Below are 27,662 nucleotides of genomic sequence, written 5' to 3' on the forward strand. Positions count from 1 at the left end.
AACTAGAACCATACCGTACCAAATTTACACGGTACGGTACGATTTTAGCATTTACAAAAGCGGTTCGGTACGGTTTCGATATTAAATCGGTATGGGAAAACAATTTAAACACAGCATCTAGTGTGGTACAAGTATGAACAAACCCATGCCACTTTTGTTATTAGTTCATTTAGACCCTAATGAAATTGAGACCAAACAATTGATAAAATTTGATATTAAGAGAGACAAAGCAAGTAAATCTAAGAAGATGAGTGAAGGACGAAATGAAAAACTACAATAGGGAATTATGGATTGGGTAAATGTAAAGTGTTTTTATTATAAAATTACATTTATATCCATTAATTTGGTAAGGTCTAAAGTCAGAATTGTACCGAAGAAATTCAGTTTCGGTACGATACGATGTGATTCAATACAGTTAAACAGTTTTGGTACACAATTGACACCCTTAGATTTTATTTAGGGAAGGCGGTAGCTGAATGGACGTGTGAATATTTTAACTGAATGAACGGCTATAAATTTCTACCGTCAAATCTATTGACTAAATCTAAATCATTCAATAAAATTCTTATTTTTCCTCTTGGGTTAGTTAAGATAACCTTCTATCATTGATTAAATTTTCAAAAAGAAAAGAAAAAAAATAATGGCGGTGATATTAGGTTGAACTTAACTAATTCATAAATAATGAGAGAAAAAATAAAAATTTTATTGGACGATTTAGGTTTAGTTTAATAAATCTTACGGTGGATATTTAGAGTCGTTCAGTTAACTTATTTACACTTCTATTTAGTTACATAGTTTACACTTTAGTATTTTATTATTTATTTATTATTATTAGTGTTATTGTTTATTTGAAAGAAAAAGCTCCCGCCTGTGCTCCCTGTATTCCCGCCCTAACCAGATCAAAGTAGGAGTTTTCCAAGTTCGCTATTCTCTCCTGCTCAGATTTTCGTTGTTGAGTCATGGAAGAGATTCTAGATTTCTCCAAGACTCAACGCATCGTCTTCCTCATAGATCTACATCCCCTCCTCTACCTGCAAAATCCCATCCCGTACATAACTTCTATACTCGCATCAACTCGCCCTCTACTCACTTTTCCCTCTCTGTCTTCCTCCCTCTTCGCGTTCAAGCTCTTCTTCTCCTCTCTCTCCCCACTCCTCTCATCCTCCAAGCTCCACCATATTCTCGGCAAATCCGCCGCTTCTTTCTCCTTTGACCTTCCCTCTGACACACTTCTTCACCTCTCTCAAACCCTAAATTCACTTCCTTCTCTGCTTTCCGACTCGCCAATTTCACCTCCTCGGGCCTCGTTCGCTGCTAGCTCGCTGCGTCAGCTCTTTCACGACTATGCATGGGAGGACCCACTTCAAGATTTGATCGGTAGGGCGAATGGTCTTAATGTTGTTCTCTCGAATTTGATTCTTCTCTTCTCACCCATTTCTAGATCTTTGAAATGCTTGTCCGATTTCATGAATGTGGGAATTGACGATGAGGTTCTAGTGTCTTTCCATAAGTTTTCTGATAGATTCTCTCAGAATTTTGGCTTCTTAAGTGAAGGATTTGTCGACAGACACATACATTTCAGTTGGATAGATGTCAACTATGAACAGGAGATCCAAGGGCGAAGTGTTGAGAGAGATAGCATACCTGCTTTAGGGTTTCTTCAGAGGGGGATTAAGAGCCTGGGTTGGGGCTTCTGTTCGACAGATGCGACTGTATTAGGTTCTGCTCTCATTCCTTTCGGGTTGATTTACCCAATCATCGGGTGCCAATTGATGGGCTTTAATTACAATAACTGCCGCACCACTGCTCGAGCAGAATTGAGTCTTCAAATTTCAGATGTTCATGGGAAACCTTTAGACTGCAAGTGCTGTGATCTCGAATTGGTTGATCTGAAGCAGTTAGAAAGGCAACGATTTGACGATGTTATGGGGGTTTTAGGGTCCGTGAATTCAGAAACTGGGGACTCTAGTCAAGAGGAATCATTTTGGAGAAATGCTGAGGATGAAATTACCAAGATCCATGTCACAGAGGTGAGAAGCAGCAAGAAAAGCTTATGTCCTAGGATCACCTCTGGCAATTTTGTTCTACTGCCTGCTCTCTCAGGGGATCATGGAAAAGATCACAAGACAGAAAGTTCAGATGAAGTTTTTGCAAATAAGATTCTAGAAATGCTAAGCGTTAAAAAAACTGAATCAGTATTGTGCAGGCGAACACCTATTTGGCAAATTATTCTCACATTTTTGTATAGAGAAGACTACTGGGCCGTGGTTTCTGTTTCAAAACGGGATGGAGGTTGTTTTAAGGGAATCTTAAAGCCATTCACAGTTCATTCTGCTATCCTCTCTATAATTGGTGATGAGCTTTCTCTCCATGATACTGTAACTGATTCTGGAAAGGGAGATGGTAGAGCACATAAAAGCGCTGCTGATGTAAATCATTGGAGCAGTTCATCCATTGCCCAACCTGATTCTTTGTCTTCAAAAATGTCCATGGTAACGGATACCAAGGGTAAAAGGAAAAGGAAGAAAAGGCACGGAAATGTGCTTTTAGATTTCACATGGTGCTCCTTCTACAAGGCAGTCCTTAACCATTTTGAAGTGGACTTGGAAGATTTGTATCTTGATAAAAAATGTAATGACTCTAAGAAGCTGAGATTCTTGAAATGCTGGATGAAACACGCGAGGAAGTCTGGTCATTGTTGCCCAAGTGAACCACATGAACTTGAATCACATCCTGGTATTGAAAAGGAAGTGGAGGGAAGATTACTTGGTTCACAACAAGAAAGTGAGCAACCTGTTTCATCTCCTCTCTCAACTGGAGAAGATTCTTCCCTACTAGCATCTGGATCGAAGGAAGAAGTTGCTTCTGTTTCTTTGTTAGAAATGTCAGAAACCTTCTTTGGGAGTATTTCTCAGAAGATTCAGAATGGCCTTGAATGTTATGAAGTGGACTTGGGAGTTTTGGCGGAGAGGCTTGTAGAATCATCAATCCATTGGTTGTGTAGGAAGCAGGAATTAAATGCCAATACACCTGAGGTCCTTCCACCTGATGCTTGTGGTGGATTGGTTGCTGACCTAGTGAAGCTTTTCCTAATGGAGCCTAAGGATTTAGCAGTGAAGTATAAGGGTGTTGATCAATCATCTCATGCAGTTGAGCAAAGTCCAGCCATGTATAGCTCAGAAGACATAGTTCGAGAGTATCCTTTCCTTCCAGTTCTTTACTTGTCTTCATTTGATTATACATGTCTCTGTTTATATGCTTGCATATCTAATTGATGGACACTGAAGGAGATTTTTTTTTCTTCTTTTGTCATGTATCTTGTATGCTTAAAAAACTATTTCTTAAGAAATGGAAGGAATTGGAATTTTACAAAGTCCTCCTTAACAGCCACAAGGTATGAGCTGCAGATTTTGCTTCGTATGGAAATGCTCCGGTCAACAATGAGAGGTCATATTGAGGAGACAATGAAAAAAAAGATGGTGAAGCAGATCTGCTCCCTCCTAGAGATCATTCAGTACCATTTAGCAGGAGGAGTTTTTGGTGACGTTAGCCTTGATACGTACGTGGGGAAGGTCATTAATAATAGGTGCGCTCCTTTCATCAATTCTGTAAGCCAATCAGTTATGTCATCCTTTGCTGTTGGGATGAAATGCATGTTCTGTATCTGGTGCTGAAATTTTGGTACTCTCAATGGCAAACATTGACCTTTAACTAATGCTTATCTCTCATAAAATCTCTCTTATCAATTCTTGATCAGCTTAATTAGTCAATGTTTTGGTGAGATATACCACATGGGTTCCTTAAGAAAGATATTTCCAGCATCAACTGAACTGATCCACGATTGTATTAATTTTTAAAGGAAGAGTAGGCAGCACCTTCCTTTAAATTAGGTGACCAGACTAAAGCATCTTTAATTGAATTGGATAACATGCAGGTATTCACACTATCTAGGAGATGTGGTCAGTAAAATCTACACTCGGATGGATTTATTGTTGTTTGATGAAGAGGAATCCCTTGGGTCCCAACTCAACAGTGAGGAGACTGCCCAACCTCAGAAAGGTATGGCAAACAAAAATGAGGTACATGGAGACGACAGAGTAGGCAATGAATCCACCTCTGTGGAGGATGAGTCTCTACAACCACCAGGAAATGATGCTAATTGCCTGCAGAAAACTAAGGATGAAGAACATCTGCGACAATTGACAAAAGCTCAGGAAAGGAGACAGAGGGCTAGAAGGTTTGCATCTTTCACTAGCTGGGTGCCAGATCTTCAGAGAGTATGGGCCCCAAAGCAACCAAAGGCAGTGGCAGCAAAGCATGAGATACAATGGAAGCTTCCGAAGAAGAAGAAAAGGCGAGAAGCCAGCTATGATGTTGTCTGTGAAACCCCAATGGTGGACAAAAAATGTGTGGGTACTAGGGATGCAAAACAAAGTAACCATGGGATTAACCGCTGTAGCTCAGTTTCTAAGGTATTGTTTCAGGATGAAAGATGAGACCAGAAGCAGTTGTTTGGTTTAGAGGCCTTGAAGAGCATACCTTATGTTTGGATGCTTGGAAGGGTATACAATCATTACAAAAAATGAAGAAAAATCAGTAGAATGGGATCTGGGAGGTGATCGATCTAACTGTTGTCACCTGTATAATTGAGACACACAATGATATTTACATGGTCTTAACCATTAGAAAGGTTCCTCTCTGCCTGCTATTAGAGATGTCATGTATTGCCTAATTTTGGGCAGTTCTTTTAATGACCCAATTGAAATCAGCATGTCACAGGCCCTATTTATAAGTGGCACCCACTTACTCTACCATGTCTGATTCTCTTGAATTTTTTGCATAGGCTTTTTTACAATGATTTGTTGTTCGACTGCAGATCCCATGGAAGTAGTCATTAATTTTTCTCACTATTTGCCCTGTGTTGGCATGCTACCAGGAATTTGTTTCAGTGAATGGTTTACATCCTGTAAGCCCCATCTCATCTGTGCTTGTATAAACTTGAAAATGAGTCGATCTTTCATTTTTTTTAGGCTAGCCATATGCACAGGTAACCTTGGCTTGACTGTTCCTGCCTACTAAATGGTAAAGCTCTTGATACATGATTCTAGGCCTGGCTTGTACATAATAGGTTTGAGCTCCATAATCCTTCAAAACTATTACAACCTCCAACAGTCTTTTTTGAGTTTTTGGGTCTTCTATTCTTCATTTGTCTGTTTCGTTTGATCTGCATTGGCAGATGAAGCCATCATGGTTATCTTATTCGGGAACCCCACATAATAATGTATTCCTCCACCTCAGCATGCTTCAATCCTAACCATAATGTTGCTTTAGGGATTCAGGGGTTGCTGCTGAGCCTGGGAAAGAATCTGGCCCCCGGGGCGACCACAAAAAACGGGGGCCCCGGGAATTATAGGAGTGTTGCTGCTGCAAAGGGGCCTGAGAGACTGGTAGACAATGAAACAGACATTTGTGCAGGAGATACTTGTGCATTACTGCCAGTGCACCTTTCATCTGGAAAAAAAAAAGTTCATAATCTCTTCTATAATTTTTTTATTTTTTTTGGATTTTGCACTATTTTTGATATACAGATTGCCTTAAGCCATTAAAAGCAATTTTTATTTCATCTATTCCTTTAAACCACCCCGAAACCCTAAAGTAGAAAAGAACATCCGTTCTTAATTCTTCAATCTCAACCTTAAATCTTATTAATAAAATGGTAAAGATGTTGATGTATAGTGGAAAATTTGTAATCAATCTATAAATATACATATTCAGGAGAATCTGTGTTTAAAAGCAATTATTTGAATAACATCTGAATCCAACTAAATTTGTCCAGAGCGACAAGATATTATCTGAGTCCATCAAATATGGTAGTACCACTACTTAGATCCAAATCTGATCTATTTATGCTCCTATGACTATAGAGATCAATATTGTGGCTAATTCCTTGAGTGTCTCATCTCCATGAAGGAGACTATTGACCCCACTCTACTCTTTTATTTTTTATTTTTTAATTTTCTGGTCTTCTTGATCATTAATTGCCAAGATTCTTTGTCCATGGCTTGCTTTCTCCTCCATATTTTTTGGAAGAAAAAAGAATGACTAAAATTTGAAATTTTAATGTATCAAAGACTTTGAATTTTCTACCCATCCAGGGGAAAGTGTAGATAAATTTGTCCATCAAAGAAAGTAAATCTCACATCTATCAATATGGCATTATCTAGATTAAGGTGTTGATGGATCAAATCATCCATAAACACATAAGTTTGTATCATACATTAGTAGAGCTGAGGATAGACCCTATCCGAATCATCTATAGAACATAGGTCATATATTTATGAGGTAGGGATCAAAATCATCCATAAGATATGGTTTTTTTTTTTTTTTGGTAAAAATAAGATATGGGTTCGACGAGAAGCAAACCTCAACTCTTGAAACATTAGACCTCTAATCCCTTCTCCTCCCCCTCCCTTTTATTAGTTTCAAAACCCTATAATGGGATCTCTAGCTAAAAATCCAGTAATTTGATGATAAAAAATGTTCAATAACAATTTTTAAAGGAAAATCTCCTTTTATGTAATGATTTTAAAAGAAGATTTACCTCATAACAAGTTTTTGCAAGAAGTTTTACATTAAGAAAGTATAATTAGAACAAAAATTACCTAAATTTTATTTATTTAATTTTCTTTTTGGGTAAGCTGAATTTCATTGAGAAAAACTCTAGAAAAACACAAGGAGTCTTGGGCATTGAAGGCTTGCGGAGCCCTAGTACTTGAGTCTTCTTCTCCGTTCCCGTTCGAGTTCAGCGGCGCCGGCGAGTCTGCATTGAAGGCTCAAGAATCAGTACTACTGCTTCATTGTAAACAGAAGTTCTAACGAGTGTATGATGAAATTCCTTAGGTAATCCGCCATGGTCGTCTACCTTTATCGTTCTCAGGTGGTTCAGACTCTGATGTCTCCTGGCGTTGTCGACCTCGATGTTCTCATCAATTCTGATCATCCCAAGGACCGCATAAATGCTGGTACTCTTGTTCTTCTTTTTGCTCTTCATTCTCTTCCCGCTCCCTCTATAATTTCAAGATTGAATCGAGTATCTAGCTGGAAAACTAGGTCAAATATTAGTTTATTTCTTCCTCAAGTAGTAAAAATAGCTCGACCTAACACAATTCTGCCGGAAAAAAAGAAAAGCCTCCGCCTGAACAGATTGCCCATGTTTTTAGATGCTTTATTTGCAGTCTATGAATTAATTAGATTAATATATTTTTAAACATTGTTGTCACATTGAAACTTCATCCTTTTTCCTGCCATGTTCTGTGTATGGATTGTGGGGAGAACAACTTTTCCTTTTATGCAAATGGTGATGTGTTTTGTACAGAAAATACTTACTGTGTTCTTGGAGGCAACATATCATACTGTGTGCCACTGACTTTTGGTAGCTGGAATCATAGTTTAAATAGTGCCCAAATTTTAAGTCAATCTAGGATACTTAACATATAATTTCCCATCTGGTTTGGTGTATAACTCCGGTATATATCCCAATACTAGGAAATGTCTGTCTGTCTTTTGTATTCTGAAAGACCATATTGGTGTTCCATTCAATTGCCATGTGCATCCATACCTGTTCCATATCCGTTCCTGAACTTGCAAACTAAGGTCAGAATTCAAAAGACTCAGAACACACATGACAGAGAAAAAGGAAAAGTTGCACTCTGTTCTATGTTGTGTTATTTGGGACGGAAGAGATTCCTTAGTCTTAAGCTTTGAATGACTAATTTCACCATAGCACACCCCCACACACACCCCCAAAAAAAATATTGAACAAATCAAATTCACACAATATCTTAACACATTTAAATGGAGTCTTACTTCCTACCAAAATGTAGCAGGATTTCTAGATACAATTTTCGGACTTCAACTAAAGAAACAGACCTCTAATGGTTGCTTTAGACGAATTGCTGAATTGTTTTATATGTGACATGTAGTGCACTTCAACTTAAAAAAAAAATGAAGACATGTAGTGCACTTAATTACCATACTGTGAAGTGCTTCATTGTTAGGTAATGAAGGGAAAGAGTGTCTGCTAGGACGAAGTGGTTGAGATTGTGTGTAGTGCTTCATTATCTTTAGCAATCTTTCTATTAAACCCTGCACAGAGGATCTGGTTGCATCTTTTGCCTTGTTTTTACCGTACTTTGTTGGGGTTTTATCTTTTGCCATATTTAAAGACTGAAGGGAAAGAATGTCTGCTGGTAGAAACTGTTAGGATAATTTTAAATTTGTTTGCCATCTTTCTGCTTAAGTGATCATTTTGTCCACTGTGATGTTCACATGGATGTAACAGGAGTTGTTGACCCAAGGATCTGCACCATTAAGCTGCCACCTACAATAAAATAATGTAAATATGACTTGTATATTTTCACAGAAAGAAAATAATTAAATTCAGTGGGTACAAGGAAGGGAGAGGAAATCCTAAGCAGAAAGACCATATATGATGAGAAAACTTCATCAAGAAACTGCAATTGATCGCTCCACATCCCCCCCCCCTGCCCGCCTGCGGATAAACTTTGATGACTAATTTAAAGTTCCATTTGTGTTCATCCAATGGTGAAAAAAGATGAATTGAGAATCTTCTTATTTGTGGTTGGGGAAATAATGCAAGAGTGGTCCTCAAACTGGGGCAACCTGCAAGAGATCAACACACACAAGAAAGAATGTAAAAAGACAAGAAGAAGTGGGGAAGGGGATGGGCTATCTCAGCCCAGGGTATCTCACCTGTTAAACATGGATTTTACTTCATAACTGAGGCTACAATCAACAAAACAGTTTCTCCAAATGTCTTCTTTCTATTGCAATGTAGAGGCCTGTTTATAGCTTGGCTAAAGCTTTAAAAGAAATAGAAAATTTCTGAACTGAAAATACAAATTCTGAATCTAGTGACTAGTAACAATAAAATCTTATGAAAAATAGAAACTAACTAGAGTTAGGAATTACAAGGTTTTATAATTCATCACATGCATAAATAACTAAAATAGATACTACCAATAGAGAAACCAGAAGCTCCTAAATTCCCCAAGAATAAAATCTTCATGTAGTGTGACCTTGGGCCCCACAAATCTTCTAAGAATATTTCCACTTAAGGTCAAATATGAAGCTGTGACTCTGTTTGCATGAACAGTAGAGTGAACAGTGTTTTGGCTTCTTTTTGGCCCTTTTGGAAGACCACTGGATTGAATGGGGCTGGATTGAATGGGGCTGGCTTGAGCTGGCCTGGTCCATTGCTGGTTCACTTGGTGTCAGTTCCATGTGTTTTTTCTTCTGCCCAGCCTTTGATTCTACATCAGGAAATCAAAAGATCTGGGATTCCTTCAATGGAATCATAAAGTTAGTGCTTGACAGAAGAAAAGAATTACAAGGAGCAGTGACTATTCGATAACAAAGTGGTAGAATGAGAAGATATTTGGTTTTAGGAATAAGATTGATAAAGTTGGACTTTATTTTCTAATTTAGATAATTGTGTAAAAATACTTTTTGATATCTTTTTGTTCTAAGTACTTGGTAGATGGTGGATGATATTAGTAGTTGTAATTTGTAAATGCATTTTCATACTTCTTCCAATTAAATGGAATGGTAATGCAATTGCAATGATGGATTTTTCGTAATTATTTGGGTTAATTATGATCGTATTGGCATCTAGAAATTATTTCTCATAGTGGTAAGAAGTGATTCCGTCAAAGGTCTGCCAAAAATTGTCTTTTTTTTTCTTCTTTTCTTCAATAACTCCCAGAACATTTTTATCAAATGCTAATCTTCGGCCAAAGATTGACCCATTCAAACACCTCCAAGAAAGAAAGTCTTTTTCCCCCTCTTTTGGGGGGGACGGGTCGGGTGGGTGGGGAAGGGAATGAAAGAAAGAAAAATGAAATGGGAATTTAGTTGTCTTGTTAATTAAAATTTCCGTGTCCCAATTTATATATTGGGAGCACATTGGGAGGTTGGATAATCCTCAATTGCCATAGTAAATATGATCTTAGCGACAAAGATTTTTCATCTTATTTCTTCCCCCCTTTTTCTCCCTCCCTTTCGAGTGGCTCCCATTCCTTGAGAATCATTATTAATGTGATGGATATGACTTTGCAGTGAAACAACTGTAAGTTGGTATCATTCAATTTTTCAAATTTTGCAGGAAACAACTTGGAACAAAGCCTCATCCGAAGCCCAAATTACTTTGAACATAGTGTTGATAACTCATGAGGGTCGTACGGCACCACACCCCTCTTTCTCGACACTTTGGGACTGCCAAATATATGGATAACTTGATATCGTCAATTAGAAAGCCCAACGTGGTTCAATTGAACACGACATCCTCCGAGGATGAATTTGGTCGAATTCTAGATAGATATCCAGACATCTCTGAACTGAAGAAGCTCCATTCCAAGATCCTTGTTCATGACCATCTCTACTCCAACCCATCTCTTAGTATTAAACTAATGAGAGCTTATGCTGCCAGTGGTGAATCCGTGATGACACGCCAAATATTCGATAATATTCGGGACAAAAATGTTGTATTCTTCAATGTCATGATCAGAAGCTATGTTAACAACAATCTCTATCGAAATGCTCTCCTTGTCTACATGAGCATGTTGGTCCATGATGTTGAACCTGATAACTACACCATTCCCTGTATCCTTAAAGCTTGTTCAGGTTCTGAAAATTTGAGGGTTGGGTGGCAAATTCACGCTTCCATTGTCAAACTTGGTCTTCACTCGAATATTTTTGTAGGGAATGGTCTAGTCTTTATGTATGGCAAGTGTAATTATTTAGATGATGCAAGACGTGTTCTTGACAGCATGCATCGTAAGGATGTGGTTTCATGGAATTCTATGGTTGCTGGATGTGCACAAAATGGGAGGTTTGATGAGGCATTGGAAGTGTGCAAGGAAATGGAGTCTCATGGAGTGAAACCTGATGCAGGTACCATGGCGAGTCTCTTGCCTGCTGTGACCCATACATCCCCTGCCAATGTTTCATTTGTTGAGGAGATGTTCAATCAGATGCCTAAGAAGTGCTTGGTTTCTTGGAATGTGATGATAGCTATCTATGTGAATAATTCCATGCCTGCTGAGGCTGTGGAACTCTATTGCCGGATGGAATCCAGTGGTGTAGAACCTGATGCAGTAACAATGGCTAGTGTTCTTCCTGCTTTTGGGGATCTGTCAGCTCTGACACAGGGAAGGAAGATTCATGAGTATGTTGTTAGAAAAAGGCTTTGCCCAAATATGGTTTTGGAGAATGCATTATTAGACATGTACTCAAAATGCGGCTGTCTTCAGGATGCAAGACATGTGTTTGATGGGATGCAGCGCAGGGATGTTGTATCATGGACCTCAATGATCTCAGCCTATGGTATGAATGGGCAGGGTCGGCATGCGGTGGCTCTTTTCTCAAAAATGCAGGACTCAGGTCTGGCCCCTGACCGAATTGCCTTTGTCTCGGTTCTTTCAGCTTGTAGCCACTCAGGCTTATTGGAGGAGGGCCGTTTCTACTTTAAATTAATGACTGAAAAATGCAGGATGGTTCCAACAATTGAGCACTGTGCTTGCATGGTTGATTTGTTAGGGCGTGCAGGTCATGTTGATGAGGCTTATGGTTTCATCAAGAAGATGGCTATGGAGCCAAATGAGAAAGTATGGGGGGCATTATTGGGTGCTTGTCGAGTTTACTCCAATATGACTCTTGGGTTGGTTGCTGCTGATCATCTTTTCCAGTTGATGCCTGAGCAGGCTGGGTACTATGTCTTGTTATCCAACATTTATGCCAAGTATGGTAGATGGAATGATGTCACAGCTGTCCGCTCCCTCATGAAGAGCAAAGGAATCAGGAAAATGCCTGGTTGTAGTAATGTTGAGCTTGATGATCGAGTGCATACCTTTCTTGTTGGTGACCACTCTCATCCAAGGTCCAAGGAGATCTATGCAGAGCTGGATGTCGCACTTGGAAAGATGAAGGAAGCAGGCTATGTCCCTGTGACGGATTCTGCCCTCCATGATGTTGAGGAAGAGGATAAAGAAGGCCATTTAGTTGTTCACAGTGAGAAACTGGCCATCATATTTGCCATTATTAGCACTGAGCCTAGGGCACCTATCCGGATTACCAAAAACCTCCGAGTATGTGCTGATTGCCATGTTGCTGCCAAACTCATTTCTAAGATATATGAACGTGACATCATTGTCAGGGATACAAGTCGTTTTCACCACTTCCAAAGTGGGATTTGTTCATGTGGAGATTACTGGTGACCTTCAGGGACTTGCACTCTTCAATTAGTCGGGATTTGTGTCCATCACTTGTAGAGTTCCATTCAGGGACGGCAAGGCTGTCGGTCTAACTAGGTAGTGCACCACACTCTTCAATTAGTTGGGATTTGTGTCCATCACTTGCAAAGTTCCACAAAGGACTGCAAAGTCATGACTCAACTTTGGTGGTGCCGTTCATTCTGTTCTAACATCCAGCCCTGCAATGAGCTACCATGAAAATGAAGAGCCCTTAGATAATAATATGGACAAAACAAACCTGGTGTGCAATATGAAGGCTGTAATTGAGGACAAGAAAGCCCAAGGACCAACATTATTACCTTCAGATGGCAAGATTTTCAGATTTTAATGTTGGTTCACAAATTATGTTACTTAGGTGGGTGAATACCTACCGGTATGGTTACAAGTGGAATGCTGGCAGAATGAGAGCATTATTAAAGCCTGTTGACCTGTACAAGCACTCTGAACAATTAGTTTCTTAAGACTTCACTAGAGAAAATATTGGGTCCATCTTGCGGTGCCTTTTGAGCACTGGATTCAATTGGTTTAGGGTAGGAAGAATGAGTATCATTTTCCTTTGTGAAGTCTGCTCTTTCTAACCAAATGCTACTACCCCTTGCAAGGGATTGATGGTTCTTTTCTCTGCCCAGCAATGGCTCTTCCCAGCCTGAGGTGAGTGGTGCAAATAGATGGTTTTCTTAGGAAAATGGAGATGTATATTTCCTTTAAATCTTTATTTGTACAGAGGTTTCAAATAAGCCTGTGATTGGTTGGTTGGTTTTGATTATTTTGTCAAAATTTGTCGTGTTCCCCTCCCCTCTCCTTCCTAACATATTGTCTTTTTTTTTTACGTGTCCAAAGTTAATGTCCATTTTTCTAACAAGATTCTTCCTCTTGGCAGGTGATACATTGTTATTCTAGAAGATTTGTCAGTAGATATTTGAATGCACCTTTGAACATCATTTTCAGGGTCTTGAAGAGCATATGGGATTCAGCAAGAAGATGAACTCTTCTGCAATGATGGTACCTGGTTGTTACGAACTGAATGGTCTTCCCATGGAAAGCTTTTAACCTAAAGTTGCTACCTCTTCAGTTTTCTCAATGATGATCCAATACTGTCACGGGAGGAGAAAATGTAGGACCTACAAGCCTCATGATTCTCCTTATTTGTCCATTTTTATCAAAAGTACTTCTATCTAGAAATTATGAAAATTTTCATTCTTTTTAGATGCATTGGCGACAATGTTTCAAAGTAATACCATACTGGTGTCAAAAGAGTTCCTTTTTTCCTTTTCAAATCCCCTTCAAAAAACCATTCCCGTGAGACGTTGTCCGCTTGATCTAATTCAGCTGTAAAGAACTGTGCTTCGGTTATGTATCTGCTGACAACATGGGGTGTTTAATGGGCTGGGACTTGGGCTCATGCTTTAATGGAGCTCACGGATGCCACATCTATTCAGCACATGAAGTATATGCATATGGAGGTATTTCAACAATTGCATTTCCTCATTTTTATTTTAACGTAAATGAGACTTCCCTGTCACTTGATAGGTAAACAAAGATGTATTTTTGTGGAGGAAGATCTGGAAGTGCCATACAATCCCAAAGATCAGAGAATTTCTATGGAGAGGATGTGTGCAAGGTCTCAGTACAGCAACAGGCTTGGCCAAGGAGGGGATCAACATCAGCACACAATTTATCTGTTAATTAACCAACCAAAGTTAGCTTAAGTCATTATGTATTGGACAGTGGCAAAAGCCTCGGTAATGGTTGGACGATGGTAAAAAGGCATAGCAAACCCCGTAGCTACATGTACTAAAAGAGCTGGGTGTAGTTCCAGTGGTTCCGGTTCGAGGGGGCTCATCCCTTGCTTGTTTTGGTGTGCTAGCCGTTGGGATTCGTCCATACTATTGGTAAAGTTTGGGAAGTGCAACAAACTGAAGGCCCCAGTCTCTCTATGCCAATCTTCTAGCAGCTAAGAAAGTTGCAGTGTCTCATAGTGTAAATTTGCAAAGTATGGTCCCCCTACAGTCGCAAAGAAAAATGAAATTTTAAAAGTTCCCTACACTAATTTATCTATTGCGAAGGATTGTTCTTTCTTTCTTTTGTTAAACAAATTCAATAAGGAAAATATTCAGCTACCCTGGAATTACACTGAGTTATTCAATTTATTTAAAATACCCCCGTTACTAACATATTAATTTTAATTAGTTTTTAATTATCTATTTTCAAGAATCAATACAAGGTGCGGAGTTTTGACGAATTTCACGGGGTTCACCAACCAGGCGAGATTCCCTGAGATTTCGCAGACTTAAACACCAGATTTTGCCAACATCAAGAGATATCCAAGAAGGCCACTCATTAAATAATAAATATTAATGTGGATGTGAGACTGCTTGGCTCCCAAGGTAGAGTGGGCCTTTATATATTTGAAAAGTCACTTTTAAATAAATGCATGAACAAATGGATTAGATTTCAAAAAGCTAGTAAATATTTGTGCATGCTACTTACTCATCAACCCCTTCTTTTCTACGGTGTCATTTTGTTATCTTTTTGAGATTGACTTGATTACCTTTGTGACAGCAGTTCTAGCAAAGAGAAGCAAAGACGAAGAGAGAGTGTTGAAGGTCGACCCTACAATTTCAAACCCTCGTCGCAGAATCCTATAATTCGCGAGGGAAATTACTTATCAGAAAATTTGAATCATTGGACCCAAGAGTTGGAATTCTTCTATGATCAGATGCCTATAACACAATTGCAAAGGCCATCCCCTATTCTTCTGAATTCTTCTACCTCTGGTGGTTGGCTCCTCAATGCATCTTGTTTGGACTTTGGAATCACTAATTGTTTCACTAAAGGTGAAATTGCAAAGATCACCAGTGTTGGTTCCTTTTAGAAGCAGAGTGTGATGTCAACTCCATTAACGAGAAAAACCCTAACACTCTCTCTCCCTAATATCACAAAAATTCATTAAATATATATCGAGTTCTTCACATAGAGAGAGCAAGGAAGGAGTAGCAGGGAAGATTCGGGCAAATGGATGTCAGGTTCGGCAAAATTTCTCCTGAACTTATATTGTATTTCACCATTTGCAAGAAAATCATTGATTTTCCAGCGACATAGGGCATATATCCTTTTCGGTGCCCAAAAAAGGTTCATTGCTTGGAGAACCGGCCGAAATTTAGCAAATTTTGAAATTCGCCAAAAGGTAGTACTATGATATTACCCTCACATTTAAGCTTTAAAGATACTACTCATGATATGTATAGCTTCCAAACCTTATGGGGATTTATGATTAGAGAAAAAAGTAGTAACATGTCGTAGAGGGAGGCCAAAAACAAGTTAAACATGAGTTTTCGTTCAATGTTATTCTTGTCATTTTGAAATATTTAGCATGCTTATATTAGCATTAATATTATCGATATAACCCAAGAAGTGGGATTGAAAATTTCCACTAATCTTCAATTTATTAATATAATATTGTACGAAGAGCTCTCACAAAAAAGTTACAAGAAGATATTAGATGTCAAATTTTTTTAACACCCCATCTAAAACAAAATAAGCAACTGTATCAATTCTTTTACTAAGGTTGAGGTGTGAAAGATAAATTTCTTTTGATAATAGTGAAAAGATAAATTATGTATACCGATTTTGATACCTTGGAGAAGGAGAACAATGACTCTGAAGAATCCATTTCTTTCTGATACACAAATACCCCTCAAAATTATTGAAAAATAAAACATAGGGGGGGGGGGCCCGGGGGGGGGGCCCCCCCCCCCCCCTCGCCCCCCCCCCCCCCCCCCCCCCCCCCCCCCCACCAAAAAAAAAAACAAAGTATTTATTTCTACAAATAGAAAAGCTTGACAAGAATTTATGTAATACTGAGATGTTTATACCCCTTAAAATAATTGAACACGAAAAAAGAAATCATAATATTTATTTCTACACAAGGAAAAGCCTTGGCAAGAATTTTATGATTACCAAGTTTCTTACCAAAAAATTAAATGTTTGCCAAGTTAAATTCAATTAGATTGCTTTTAAAAGTTGATTATTGACTTAATTCAAAAAGTTTTCTTATTGACATAAAAGCCCTTCGAAATATTTGTCCATTGAAGGGCATTATGGTGAATTGGAATAGAACGAGTCGTAACTCGTAATGGCTTCGGCCCATAAAGCCACGTGGACCGTTTTGAATATTAATAAATTAAACAGAATAAAAACATTTGAAAATATTTCAAATATAACGGTAACCAGGAAAAGTTTTGCCATTTGGTACAAGCACGGGAGCGTCTGAACTCTTCCTTTTCTTCAACCTTTCAAACCCTCCGGTGCCGTTCCATCCAAAAACTTCGCCACCGTAATCACCAGATCTGCAGCAACAACAACGACGGAGACGACGATATCTGTCATCTGTACCTGGAAAACGCACACCTTAGTACTCGTTCTTCAAGACCAATTCCACAGTTGTTCATCCATGGCGAGATCTTCCAGATCTGCTTTCTCTTTCACGCTCTCACCATCTTTATTCTCTTCTGTGAAACCCCCGGTCTCCAGCAGCTTCGCTGAAACCCTTCGTCGGGGACCAATGGGGCTTAAGAAAGAGACGATGAACTATCCATGGTAAGATCTTCTTCCAGATCTGCTTCCTCTTTCATCTTCCTTATCATCTTCGCCATCTCTATTCGACTCTGTGACTACTTTCCGTAACTGCCGTCTCTGTATCCCTGCAGGAATTCCGAAACGGAGATCCAACTTTCTGGGGATGGCAGCGTCAGCGTGTGCGGTGTCAGAAGTGCCAAGCCTCAATAAAGCGGATTGGAGGATGAAGAAGGTGGAGCCGATCAGAATGCAGAGGAAACGCTGTTCTCTGAAGAGGTAATTAATTAATAGATCTAGGTAAGGAAGGACCTGGGGTGTTTTAGGGCTTTGGGAGAATAAGGATCAGTGTGAGATGCTGTTGTTCATGCTGAATTTCTTTGGGTTTCTACGTTTTTGCTCAGTTGCTCTTTTGGGTTTCTCTTCGGGTCTCTCTCCCAGACGGAAGGATTAGGAAATGCGTAAACGTGAGGCAATGGACTCCGAAATTGAAGAAAGGAAAGAAACGGAATGAAACCAAATGAGAAGGTAGTCCTTATTTCTTTCCATTTCTTCATCTCCCTCTTATGTGGTTCTCTTACCTGAGAAGAGCAGATCTTGAGGAATACCACCCACAAAACACTCGGTTTTTTTACCCTACGAAATCGGAAAACTCTCAGATTCTAATCTAATTGAGAAGGTTAGAGTCATCTGGTTTGATATGGGGTTCCTGGGAAGGAGCAGCGTGTCAGCTTCGAGGTTCTCGAAAAGCAGCTTAGAAGTTGGGAAGGAAACATTTTGGAGAGAAGTTATTGTCTAACACCTTTGAGAGTTGAGGATTGCAGTTTTGACACTCAAGCAAGATATATTCCAACAGATATATGTTATCTTAGGTTTTGCAATGCTGAGATTTGGTAGAAAACCATCTGCAGGTCTCTGAATTGATATCGATATCAGAAACAAAAAATAATAATAATAAAAAAGAAGAAGAAGAAGTATTGGAGAGGTTCTTTTTTCCAATCCTTTCTTTCTTTGAAATTAGAGTTCTCAGAATTAAAATTTAACTTTTTTCTTCAGTTAAAACTGATGAATATAGAGTTCAGACTTTCATCTTCACTTTGATCCTCTGATATGATTCAATTGACAATAGAAATGCTATCCACCATCTTCAATTTCCATCGCTTTTACATTGTCTCTGTTGTAGTTATATTCAGGCTAACACGGGTCTCAAAAGGGAAAGAATCACCAGATTCAAGTTGCAGATCTGTCTCTTCTCTGCATTCATCTTCTCTTCCTAACCTATACCCTACTAAACATTTTAAGCTGCTTACTATAGTGCTGTTCTTTTCTGCTTTATTGTAGTTATTTGTTGAAACACAGAGGCTTGAGGAGCTTTCCCTAAAACATTGCATAAATATTTATCTATTGGTTTATCCAAGAATATTTGTCTGTTTTTTTTTATTTATTATTTTTTTATGATAAAAGGAAATTGGATACACCATTGTGAGACAGTCTTATTACAAGTGGACCCTATATGTGCAGTTGTTAAACTAAGTAATCACGTTTTAAATTACGGACTTCTAGCTTGGATGTGATTGGTATCATCATCGCCAAAATAGGAAAAAGGGTGAGAGAGATTTGTTTATCTCTTTGCCTATAGTTAGATATTTTCCTGCTTTTTCCAAATGTACTGTAAATGTACATCATTTTTTTTGGGCCCTTTGTATTACTACCCAAGTGGTTTCTAATAAGTGCTTCAAAAGTTATCCTCATGGGCCCTTTCTTGTTGTAATTCAATGATGATTCTATTTTGAAGCAATCCTACATTACACATGTCTCCATATGGTTCACCAGATACGCATGCACACATGAGTGTTGGTAAGTTTCTAAATGCAAGCATCAATGATATTATTTCATTGTTTGTTATTTCAGAATCTTTTGTGAATATTTTTAAGTCCCTGATCCATCTATTTACATTATTTAGTAGATGAGAAGGATTTGGGTATTTATTGTTAAATATTTTTGCATTTCTTTCTTTCAAGATGAAATAGTATGTAATTTTAAAATTAAAGAAAAAAACAGATTTTGGTGTGTTTATCTAGGTGATACTCATTTAAAAAAGAAATGTACAACTTAAGAAAAGAGTTGTTGTTAATGAATTCCGTTCTCATCCCAGAGCTCCTGTTGCCTGTATTCTTTTTGCCCAATCGCACGAGATGAAGATATGCCAAATCGATTCTTCTGTGTTGTTGCATAAACGGATAAACCACACATCTGGTTTGTTTCCATCCATTTGGAGAGTATCATCTTTGTTGGTAATCCTGCATTTAATAGACGCTAAAAAAATATTTTGAACTTTGGATGTATAGGTAACATCCAAAGGAACTTCCACCAATGAGCTAATGTTGGTAGTGGGAGTAAATTTTAAGAAACATAAAAAAACAAAATATATGAGAAAGAAATTGTAGGAAACAAGATAGGTTTGAAGTCTATTAAATATAGGAATAATAATCTATGATTACATCTAATAATATTAATGGCTAAAATTCTAAACATACTAATAAAATTTAAAATTTAAATTGCTATTAGTAAGAAACGAAAGTTTAGGGATTTAAAAACTTGATTAGATTTGATAAAATTGATGGTTGAAATTCTAAACGAGATTTAAATTTCTATTAATATGAATTGAAATTTTAGGAGAAAGTTTAGGAATTAAAAAAAATCAATGATTATGATTAAATCTAATAAAATCAATGGCTGAATTCTATTGAGATTTAAATTGCTATTAAAAGAATCGAAAATTTAGGAGAAAGAAATAACAACAACTAAATAAAATAAATAAATACAAAATTCAATTATGTTTTCTGAAAAGAACATTAGAAAAATCCTGAGTGAGAGAGAGAAGAATAATTTGAGAAAGAAATAGTAAATACCTGATAATCGTGGAGAAGATTTAGGAAAACTCAATGTCTACTAACTACTCTAATGTTTTGAGACGTGTGAAATAAAAAAGGAGAAAAAGTAGGAAATAAAAGAGGAGATTCAGGAGAGAATAAATAAAAATAAAAATACGAGAGAATAATTAGAGAATAATTCATGGATTGTGAGTTAGTTTTTAATTATAATTTAACTTTTTATTCCTTTAAACTAGGGATTTAATGGTAACCATCAGATAATGATTAAGAATGACATCTATACCTGGATCCACATCCTCTGTAATTCCTTTCCCTACAATTCCCTGCAATTTCCTCATAGGATTGTGCCATGTGGCATTTAAATAATCCAACGGTTACCCAATTTAAACTAAATTTGAATTGATTAAAAAGAATTTAAAGGTTTTGTGCCAAGTACTATGCTTGTAATCTATAATTTAAATGAGTCTTAAGGGTTGTATAATAGTGTATGTTGGTTGCCTCCAAGATTTTTTGTTCAACTATATGCTTAGGAGATTTTCATAACTAAATAGGTTGCTAACTTTATTGATGTCTTCACATTTTTTATTGGTAATTATAATTAGTATTTTCAAGTAATCTTGTCTAACTATAATTAATATTTATTGAAGCTTAAAATTTTCTTACTTATGTTTGTAATAATAGTTATAATTCCTGCAAGATACATTTTGCCTATTCTTGGTCACATACTAGCATTCAACCGTAAGTTGATTAGACTGACAATGTACTGGATCTCAGAAATGAAGGCAAGAGGAATATTGGTCTCAACAATTTCATCTCCAGTCTTCAGCAAAATAAGTATTGTATATGATTACTGTACCAACTTATTTGTTTTTTTCCAACTGGAATTATTATAGTATCTCTCATAATTAAATTTGTTTTTCCAATTTCATGATCCAGGCAACCTGTGATAAGTTTCTACATAGTAAAAGTGGTAGGGTACTATGACGTGAATGACACTATAAATGCAGAAGATAAAAAATAGGCAGAACGTGTTACAAATTCCAAACAACATCAATTCCCTCGAAAGAGATAAGTGAAGAGGCCTTCTATAAAGAAAATGTATGTTCTGATACCATTTTTCAGGGCAGTCAAACGCCTTCATTACTTGCGCTACAACAACTATAGCAGCATTCCACCATTTTGGCCAGCCAAACGCATTCATTGCTTGCTCTACAGCAACTACTATAGTAGTGTTCCAGGTAGTTAATTCTTACTACTCCATAAATCCATTTCTTTATGATTTTGTAACTTGATAAGTGCGGGAAATGGTAGGATGAACATCTTCTTGCTTGCTTAGTCTGGTTGCAGAGGAACTAAAGGGAATTAAGTTGAAATCAAATGAAAATTTAGGATCAAGCGCTTGTCGTTGCTCCAAAAGTTCAGACTGTGGATACAAGTGCTACTAATATTTTCTTTTGTCATAGCCATCAAGTACTCTGGTTTGAGCCTGGATTTTAGCACTGATTGCCCAACAATCCTCCCAAATCCAAAGCAAGATTTTTTGGATAATTGAACCTCAACACAGCCTGACGATGCTCTAAAATCCTCTAAAAATTTCTCTCAAATAACACCACTGGGGATTTGAACTCATAACCTCCTAGTTCTGTTAACACTTTTAAAGCAACGATAAGTGTTTGACCCTACAAAAACTAATATAGGAACTTTTGTAACCCATAATTAACATTAACACGGTTTGTAACTAACAATAGAACATTCAAAATTTGGTTATTAAGCTTTTCACAATTTGCCACCAAATTTCTATATTTTATGGAGAAAAATAAGCAAAATTTCATTATTAAACTTTACCACATTTTGCAATCAAATTGTTAGTTTTGAGAAGGAAATTAACCAAAACTCACCCATTAAACTTTTAGGATATCTTGCAACCTGATCTCTTGGTTTTAAGAAGGAAATAAACATTCATTATTTAAAGTGACGAGTAAGAATTTGAGTTAGTAACCTTGGACCAACCCAAATTCATTTAGGGGGTCCATGGTTTTAGGTTCAGTAGGATACTTATGAATGATTATATCTCAAAAATATACAATCTATCATACCTTGGCTTATTAATGCATGTCTAGCGCCAAATTAGGTCACTCTTCTTTGGTATCTACCTAGGTCCCTAGATATATTTATCGAATGATTTTTTATTCTAAGGATTTATATTATAGTCATCCAAGTTATTCAAGTTGTTAACAAAAATAAGTTATCTAATTAGTTTAATCTTGGTTAGCAGTCATGTGACCATTTCGAATCACAAGACTTCTTAGAATTTTTTGGGTCAATTTAAGTTTAGGGTAGATAGGTCTCTTTTACATTTTAATCATCTATATGGATTTATTTTTCTTTTCAAGTTAGGGTTGGTCCATTCCAAAGCAAACTTTAGTTTGTAAGGCTGATTAGCCCCTTATTTGGACAATGAAATTAAATATGAAGAATAAATTTTTTTTTTTGAGCAAACTTGGTTTTATCTCCATACTAGCCCTTTTTTTACTTTTTTTGGGTAAACCCCTTCCACTTGATTTAAGTTTACAGGCCCAAACCAATATTGAAACCCTCGATTCATTTTTCCTAATTTATGCCAGAAAGACCCAATTCCTAACATGAAAACTTAACTGTTTCAATGAAAATTACATTGAAATAATTTTTTAAACCTCAAGTCTAAGAAAATAAACCAACAACCAAAAGGGCTTTAGAAAAAAGAGTTTGGTCGTAAAATAGAAGAGAAAGTATTTATAACTAAAGGTGTGCATAGGTTTATATGAAAGAAAGATTTAGGATTTTGTCGAGGTTTTTAACCAAGGATAACTTTAGAATAATAGGTGAAAAAAAAATCTCAAATAAGACAAAGAACATAAAGGGAGAAATAAAAGTGCGATAACAATATAACAATTCATAACTAAAATTTCAACTTGGACCAAGATGGTTTTTGGTCATTTATCTCTCTATCATGATCTCAAGTTGAACTGTTCTCCATTTTAAATTATGGATGAGATAAGCCTAGTATCATTGGTCTTTGCAGCTTTGCTAATTGAGCAATCCCTTAGAATTCCCCACTTTATTTTTCCTTTTTAGTTGCTAATATGGTGGATTATGGTTTCTATCATTCGATATTTTTTCTCTGTTAACTTCTATATATTTACCTAGATTTGCTCTTTGCCATATGTTCACTTTTTTCACATACATATGGCAGTCATTATCAAAGAATTTGGAAGACAAGAACACAGAACAGGAAAATAGATATTTTAAAACCAATATATATGCAAGAACAACAGTATTTGAAAAGAACGGGATAATTTTGAAGAAAAGTTCTATCGGCTACTTTTTTAATTTATAAAATGATACAAGATCTATTCTTGAAGACAAACCTTAGTGCAACAACAAAAGATGCTCCATTGTATCAAGTGGTCATATTTTTGAGTCTAGAAACATCCTTTCGGCAAAAGCAAGGGTGAGGCTACATGCATTACTGACTTTTCTAGAACTTGCAATGGCAGAAGTCTTGTGAACTAAGGCATAGAACTTCTGTTCTCACAAGTTGTCCACCACCCCCATCCAATTAGTTAGTTCCACAGTAAATTAATAACATGGGTTTTCTCTTTTAATATTTTATTGGCAAAAACAAATTGCACTTAAATGATCTATAGAAATTATAAATTTTATTTTAGCAAAGAATATGATGTAGAGTCTAGGTTTTAAATTTGATCTACAAAAGAGTACGAATGCACAGCTTTTCTTTTAGTTGCATTTGGTTAGCGTATAAAACCTTGCTGATTAAATGCTGACACATCTATCTAGCAAAAACCACTCATGAAAGCTTTGATAATATTTACCGCATTCATCTGATCAAAACTAGAATCTTTGAAAGTATCTAAACTATTATAGTAATTGGCTAACATCTATCTTCCATATGTGCAAAATTTTCTGTTATTGATAGAAAAAAAACATTGTTGTAAAGTCAGGGGTTTTGAGAGAAAAATTTAAAGACATAACAAATTTCCTCCTCATGCTGAAGGGAGCCAAGGGCCAAGACCTATGGTTGAAAGGGCGTACCTAGAGTGTTGTTAGCTTCTTTATTTTTTGTGAGTATTGTGCTTGTACTTAACTTCATCAAAGTTGGCATTACTCAATTAGGGAATTATCTATTGAGGTGGGTGCCATTGATAATTAGGGGTTGTATGGCAACACTCCCAACACACTTATTTTTTGCTATTTGTTCATTTTGGCACACAGTTGTCAAAATCTTATATAGCAAATCGGTCAAAAAAAAAATGTGCTAGTTCATCTAAAATGTGGCGATTGGCACACATTTTGCTTGTGCCCAATAAACTCCAAATCGGGCACACTTCCATGTGAAAAGGCGGGGTATACTTTGGCTTCAAGCACTAATGGAAGGCGGATTTTTATTTGTGGCTGCCGCCAATGGTCAAGATTTTACCAGGTTTTACAAGAAAATCCAATGGTTGGGATTAAAACTGAAGGGGTATGAATGTAATTATAATTTTTTTTTTCACTTTTAAATGTTTTCTGTTTTAGAAATTTACAACATCTAACCATGATTTCTTCCTCTCCAACTGCGACAACGATGGACTCTTTCACAGCTCTCCTGTTCTGATCGGATTTTCATCTGCGATGACGACGAACTCTTTCACAACTGTCTTGTTCCGATCTGATCCTAGATAGTGAACCATGCTTGTATGTTACGGTCCTTACCTCTGTTCAAAGAAATCAAATGCCCTAGTGGAGTAATGGGCAATTGGGCTTCAGAGTTTCTTGACCCGAACAGAGTACGTTGGCTTCAGAGATGAATAGAAGGAGCGGAAGCAGCTAAAGACCCTCCGTTGATCTAAAAGCGGTTTCTGAACGTTAAATCTTCTCCTGATCGGAAAGATTTTGTGAGCTTCAACGGCTCAATCGGTTGTCTTCGAAACCCTTATACCAAAGAGGTTTGCTAAGGTAGTTCTAGTGAATGAGAATTTGGAGATTTGTTGGGTAGAGGCAGGGATGTAATTTTGTAAATTTTAAAAATTTCGAACCTTTTACAAATTGTATTTATATATACCCTTGTACTTTAGTTTAGAACTGTCGATTAACTTTTGCTTACGTGGGTTAATCTTAGCCATTGACAGCAGTTGCTACCGCAAATAAAAATCCCAGTTGGTCGCGTATACCAGTGTTTGCCCATCTTTCACTCCTTGCTCGATGGATCGCTTAAATGGCTCATCATTCTTTTACCCCCCCAAAAAAATTTATCATTTATTTACCTTATGAAGATAAAAAAAAGTCAACGATGGATTTATCAGGTGTGGAAATAGCCAATTAGAGGGTGCCATTTTCATCGAGAGAGGTAGGAATGGAGAGAGAAAGAGGAAGGATGAGGAATTTAAACTTCGCGTGGCACCAAAAGTTGCCTCTCAATCATCAAATGAGGGAAAAACAGAACTAACAGAGGTCACAGACTTAACACAGAGAAGCCAGAGAGAGAGAAATTGTGCTGCTATTGTTGTTGTTGGGCTGCCATGGTAACGACAGCCTACGGTGGCGTATCTTTGATGGCATCGGCGGTGTTCGGCCGGCGACTATCCAGCTCACGTTACTCCGCTTTGTCTTCCGTTCCACCTTGCTCCATCGCTTCCTGCTCCTCCACTTCTTTCAGATACCTCTCAGGTCCTTCTTCACTCTGTCTTCCTCTGTTCCCTTCCCCCATCACTCGTTCACTCTTTAACACAGCTAATCAAGCTGGAATTAGGGATTATGGACAAGAATCTGTGCAGAGAGCAGAGGAACTCTTTTTTCTTTTACAAATATACGTTTTGGGTAACTTGCTTCGTTTCTCCTCGTTGCCGGCGCCTTCTTTAGCTGTTTGTACCACAAGAAATGTAGCTTTTTTTTTTGTTGTTGTGGGTAAATCACAAGAAATGTAGCTTGACACTTTCATTTGGGCTAGAGGAACTGCAGCCAAGTAATGTGTATTTTGGATTTTGAGTATTTCCTTTTCTGTTGACACCCCCTCAATCTGTTTCCCCTGATTTTTGGTCAATTTGGTTTGAAAAAGCTTCAAGAGCCATAACCCTGTTCTTGCTCACGGTTGTCCTATAACATGCAGAAGCTTTAATTTCTTTGATGATTGTGTCTGTTTTTTAATAAAACACTTCCGTATCTTGGGTGTACCTTGGCTTGCTCATCTTTTGAAAAATCTTGCTGGAATTTTAAGTTCCCAACAAGTTAAAAGATGTAGCTAAATTCCCATTCTGAAATAGGATAGGAAAGGGAAATCGAAGTGCTTACAGCCTGTAATTAATCCCAATCAAAATTTTTGCTTAATGTGACACTTCTCTCTATTATTCTTGTGCACCTTCTCAAGATTATACCTTTTTTAATGACTAGTTGTATTCATTTGGTTTCCAATTAGTGTAGGAGATTCGTCTGTAGGCTATGTGTTATTCACAGAAAAGAAAATTATTTTTTCATGATTTGAAGATGTGGTGAATAATTATCACTTGTACCGCATGACAATCTGCTAATCATACCTTAATAAATGATTTCTTTTGGGGCTTCTTCTGAAACAGGGGCTAGCAGGCTTTCTTTTCATCAGATCAGAGCCTCTTCCTCAGAAGACACACCCAGCACCTTTGAGGTTGGGGAAGTGTTCTCGGACTTGAAAGAGAAGGTTAAAGCCTCCTTTTCCCTCTTGAATCTGTGACATTTTGTTTTAAGATAGGTTCAATAGGACCAGATGGTCAGGTTGGGGGGTTGCGAAGCAATGGCCTTCTGACTAGAATAGGTTCATGTAATCTGAATGTTCTGTGAGTATGTGTGCTTGCCTATGCATGGTGACATCTTCTTAAACCTGTTTATATTCCCCTCATCAACTCTAAATCCATGTATGTGCTTTTGTAATAGTGGGATGCACTTGAAAACAAGTCCACCATACTTCTCTATGGTGGTGGTACAATAGTTACAGTTTGGTTATCTTCAACTGTGGTTGGTGCCATCAACTCAGTACCTCTGGTATGCATTCTTACTTTCTTGATTGTATTATTTAATCTGAAACAAATTCATATGAAGAATGGTTTTCAGGCCTTCGATTGCGCTTTTCTTTAACCGCTTCATTGTAGCCCTTAGAAAATCTGGAATGGGTTTGTCTCTCTTTTGCCAGCTTCCGAAGATAATGGAGTTAGTAGGGCTTGGATACACTGGATGGTTTGTCTACCGGTACCTTCTTTTCAAGGTAAAATCTAGGCCAATGAGAATTGTTTTTGTTTTGAATTGCATGACTCTGACCATACACATGGATTTCAAAAATTGTGGATGAATGGTCAGTCTCTGAAAATCACCAGCATTACTCCCATTGCTTCAGCAAGTCTCAAACAGCATAGATTAGAGAATTCATGTCTTTAAGGTCATCGAAAGAACTAGATAAGATGGTTTCTGCATTGTAATGTTATGCCATTAATTATATATTCTTGTGTCTGACTAACTAGTCTATTAATCCTACCCAGTCTAGCAGAAAAGAACTAGCTTCAGATATTGAAACATTGAAGAAGAAGATTGCTGGAGGCGAATAGAGATGCAGAGTGGGTTACAAGTTTATTCTCTACATTTAGTTCGACCATTGATTTTGCAGTGGCTTGCATGCATGGAGTTGCACATATGATAGACTTAAGACTTGGATCCTGTGCTGCAGAAGCGACCTTCTCTTTTTTTTCTTTTCCCTCTCTCCTTGTATCAACCAAATTGTACATGTAATGCTGATAACAGTTCTCTTTAGAAATATCTGAGTTTACTTGGTGAAGTAAATGTTGTTGGTGTTGTGACCTGGCTT

The 27,662-nt window shown here is 37.3% G+C and overlaps 3 protein-coding genes and 1 long non-coding RNA gene across 5 annotated transcripts; all 4 read left to right on the top strand.

Annotated features, from left to right (window-relative positions):
- The first annotated feature begins 904 nt into the window (after positions 1 to 904).
- On the top strand, positions 905 to 4,875 carry LOC149029796 (LIM domain protein). The gene is made up of 3 exons (XM_089142145.1): positions 905 to 3,196; positions 3,395 to 3,586; positions 3,935 to 4,875. Exons 1-3 carry the CDS (start codon positions 960 to 962, stop codon positions 4,494 to 4,496), a joined length of 2,991 nt encoding a protein of 996 aa, XP_088998271.1. The 5' UTR covers positions 905 to 959; the 3' UTR covers positions 4,497 to 4,875.
- A 1,844-nt stretch (positions 4,876 to 6,719) lies between these two features.
- Positions 6,720 to 14,484, top strand: LOC149029797 (Tetratricopeptide repeat (TPR)-like superfamily protein). 2 transcript variants are annotated; one of them, XM_089142147.1, is made up of 4 exons: positions 6,720 to 7,022; positions 10,184 to 12,980; positions 13,210 to 13,792; positions 13,860 to 14,484. In XM_089142147.1, exon 2 carries the CDS (start codon positions 10,248 to 10,250, stop codon positions 12,291 to 12,293), a length of 2,046 nt encoding a protein of 681 aa, XP_088998273.1. In that variant the 5' UTR covers positions 6,720 to 7,022; positions 10,184 to 10,247; the 3' UTR covers positions 12,294 to 12,980; positions 13,210 to 13,792; positions 13,860 to 14,484. The 2 variants fall into 2 exon arrangements, with proteins under 2 accessions (XP_088998273.1, XP_088998272.1); XM_089142146.1 differs by having other exon boundaries at positions 13,210 to 14,484.
- A 2,084-nt stretch (positions 14,485 to 16,568) lies between these two features.
- On the top strand, positions 16,569 to 21,198 carry LOC149029798 (uncharacterized). The gene is made up of 3 exons (XR_016171198.1): positions 16,569 to 16,928; positions 17,039 to 20,637; positions 20,735 to 21,198. It is a non-coding gene; the product is annotated as an uncharacterized LOC149029798 (long non-coding RNA).
- A 4,095-nt stretch (positions 21,199 to 25,293) lies between these two features.
- On the top strand, positions 25,294 to 27,405 carry LOC149029799 (protein CURVATURE THYLAKOID 1A, chloroplastic-like). Its single transcript, XM_089151499.1, has 5 exons — positions 25,294 to 25,504; positions 26,407 to 26,507; positions 26,741 to 26,848; positions 26,997 to 27,068; positions 27,340 to 27,405. Exons 1-5 carry the CDS (start codon positions 25,357 to 25,359, stop codon positions 27,403 to 27,405), a joined length of 495 nt encoding a protein of 164 aa, XP_089007625.1. The 5' UTR covers positions 25,294 to 25,356.
- The last annotated feature ends 257 nt before the right edge of the window (positions 27,406 to 27,662 follow it).

The sequence above is a fragment of the Hakea prostrata genome, chromosome 1 (genome assembly GCF_041222555.1).
Source record: "Hakea prostrata isolate BN-2017 chromosome 1, UWA_Hpros_2, whole genome shotgun sequence".
NCBI classification, from domain to species: domain Eukaryota; kingdom Viridiplantae; phylum Streptophyta; class Magnoliopsida; order Proteales; family Proteaceae; genus Hakea; species Hakea prostrata.

Coding starts and splice junctions, on each gene's coding strand:
- LOC149029796 (XM_089142145.1), top strand. CDS start 960: ATGGAAGAGATTCTAGATTTCTCCAAGACTCAACGCATCGTCTTCCTC. Junction 3,197..3,394: donor TCAGAAGACATAGTTCGAGA/GTATCCTTTCCT, acceptor AACAGCCACAAG/GTATGAGCTGCAGATTTTGC. Junction 3,587..3,934: donor GGGAAGGTCATTAATAATAG/GTGCGCTCCTTT, acceptor GATAACATGCAG/GTATTCACACTATCTAGGAG.
- LOC149029797 (XM_089142146.1), top strand. CDS start 10,248: ATGAGGGTCGTACGGCACCACACCCCTCTTTCTCGACACTTTGGGACT.
- LOC149029799 (XM_089151499.1), top strand. CDS start 25,357: ATGGTAACGACAGCCTACGGTGGCGTATCTTTGATGGCATCGGCGGTG. Junction 25,505..26,406: donor TTCTTTCAGATACCTCTCAG/GTCCTTCTTCAC, acceptor CTTCTGAAACAG/GGGCTAGCAGGCTTTCTTTT. Junction 27,069..27,339: donor ACCGGTACCTTCTTTTCAAG/GTAAAATCTAGG, acceptor AATCCTACCCAG/TCTAGCAGAAAAGAACTAGC.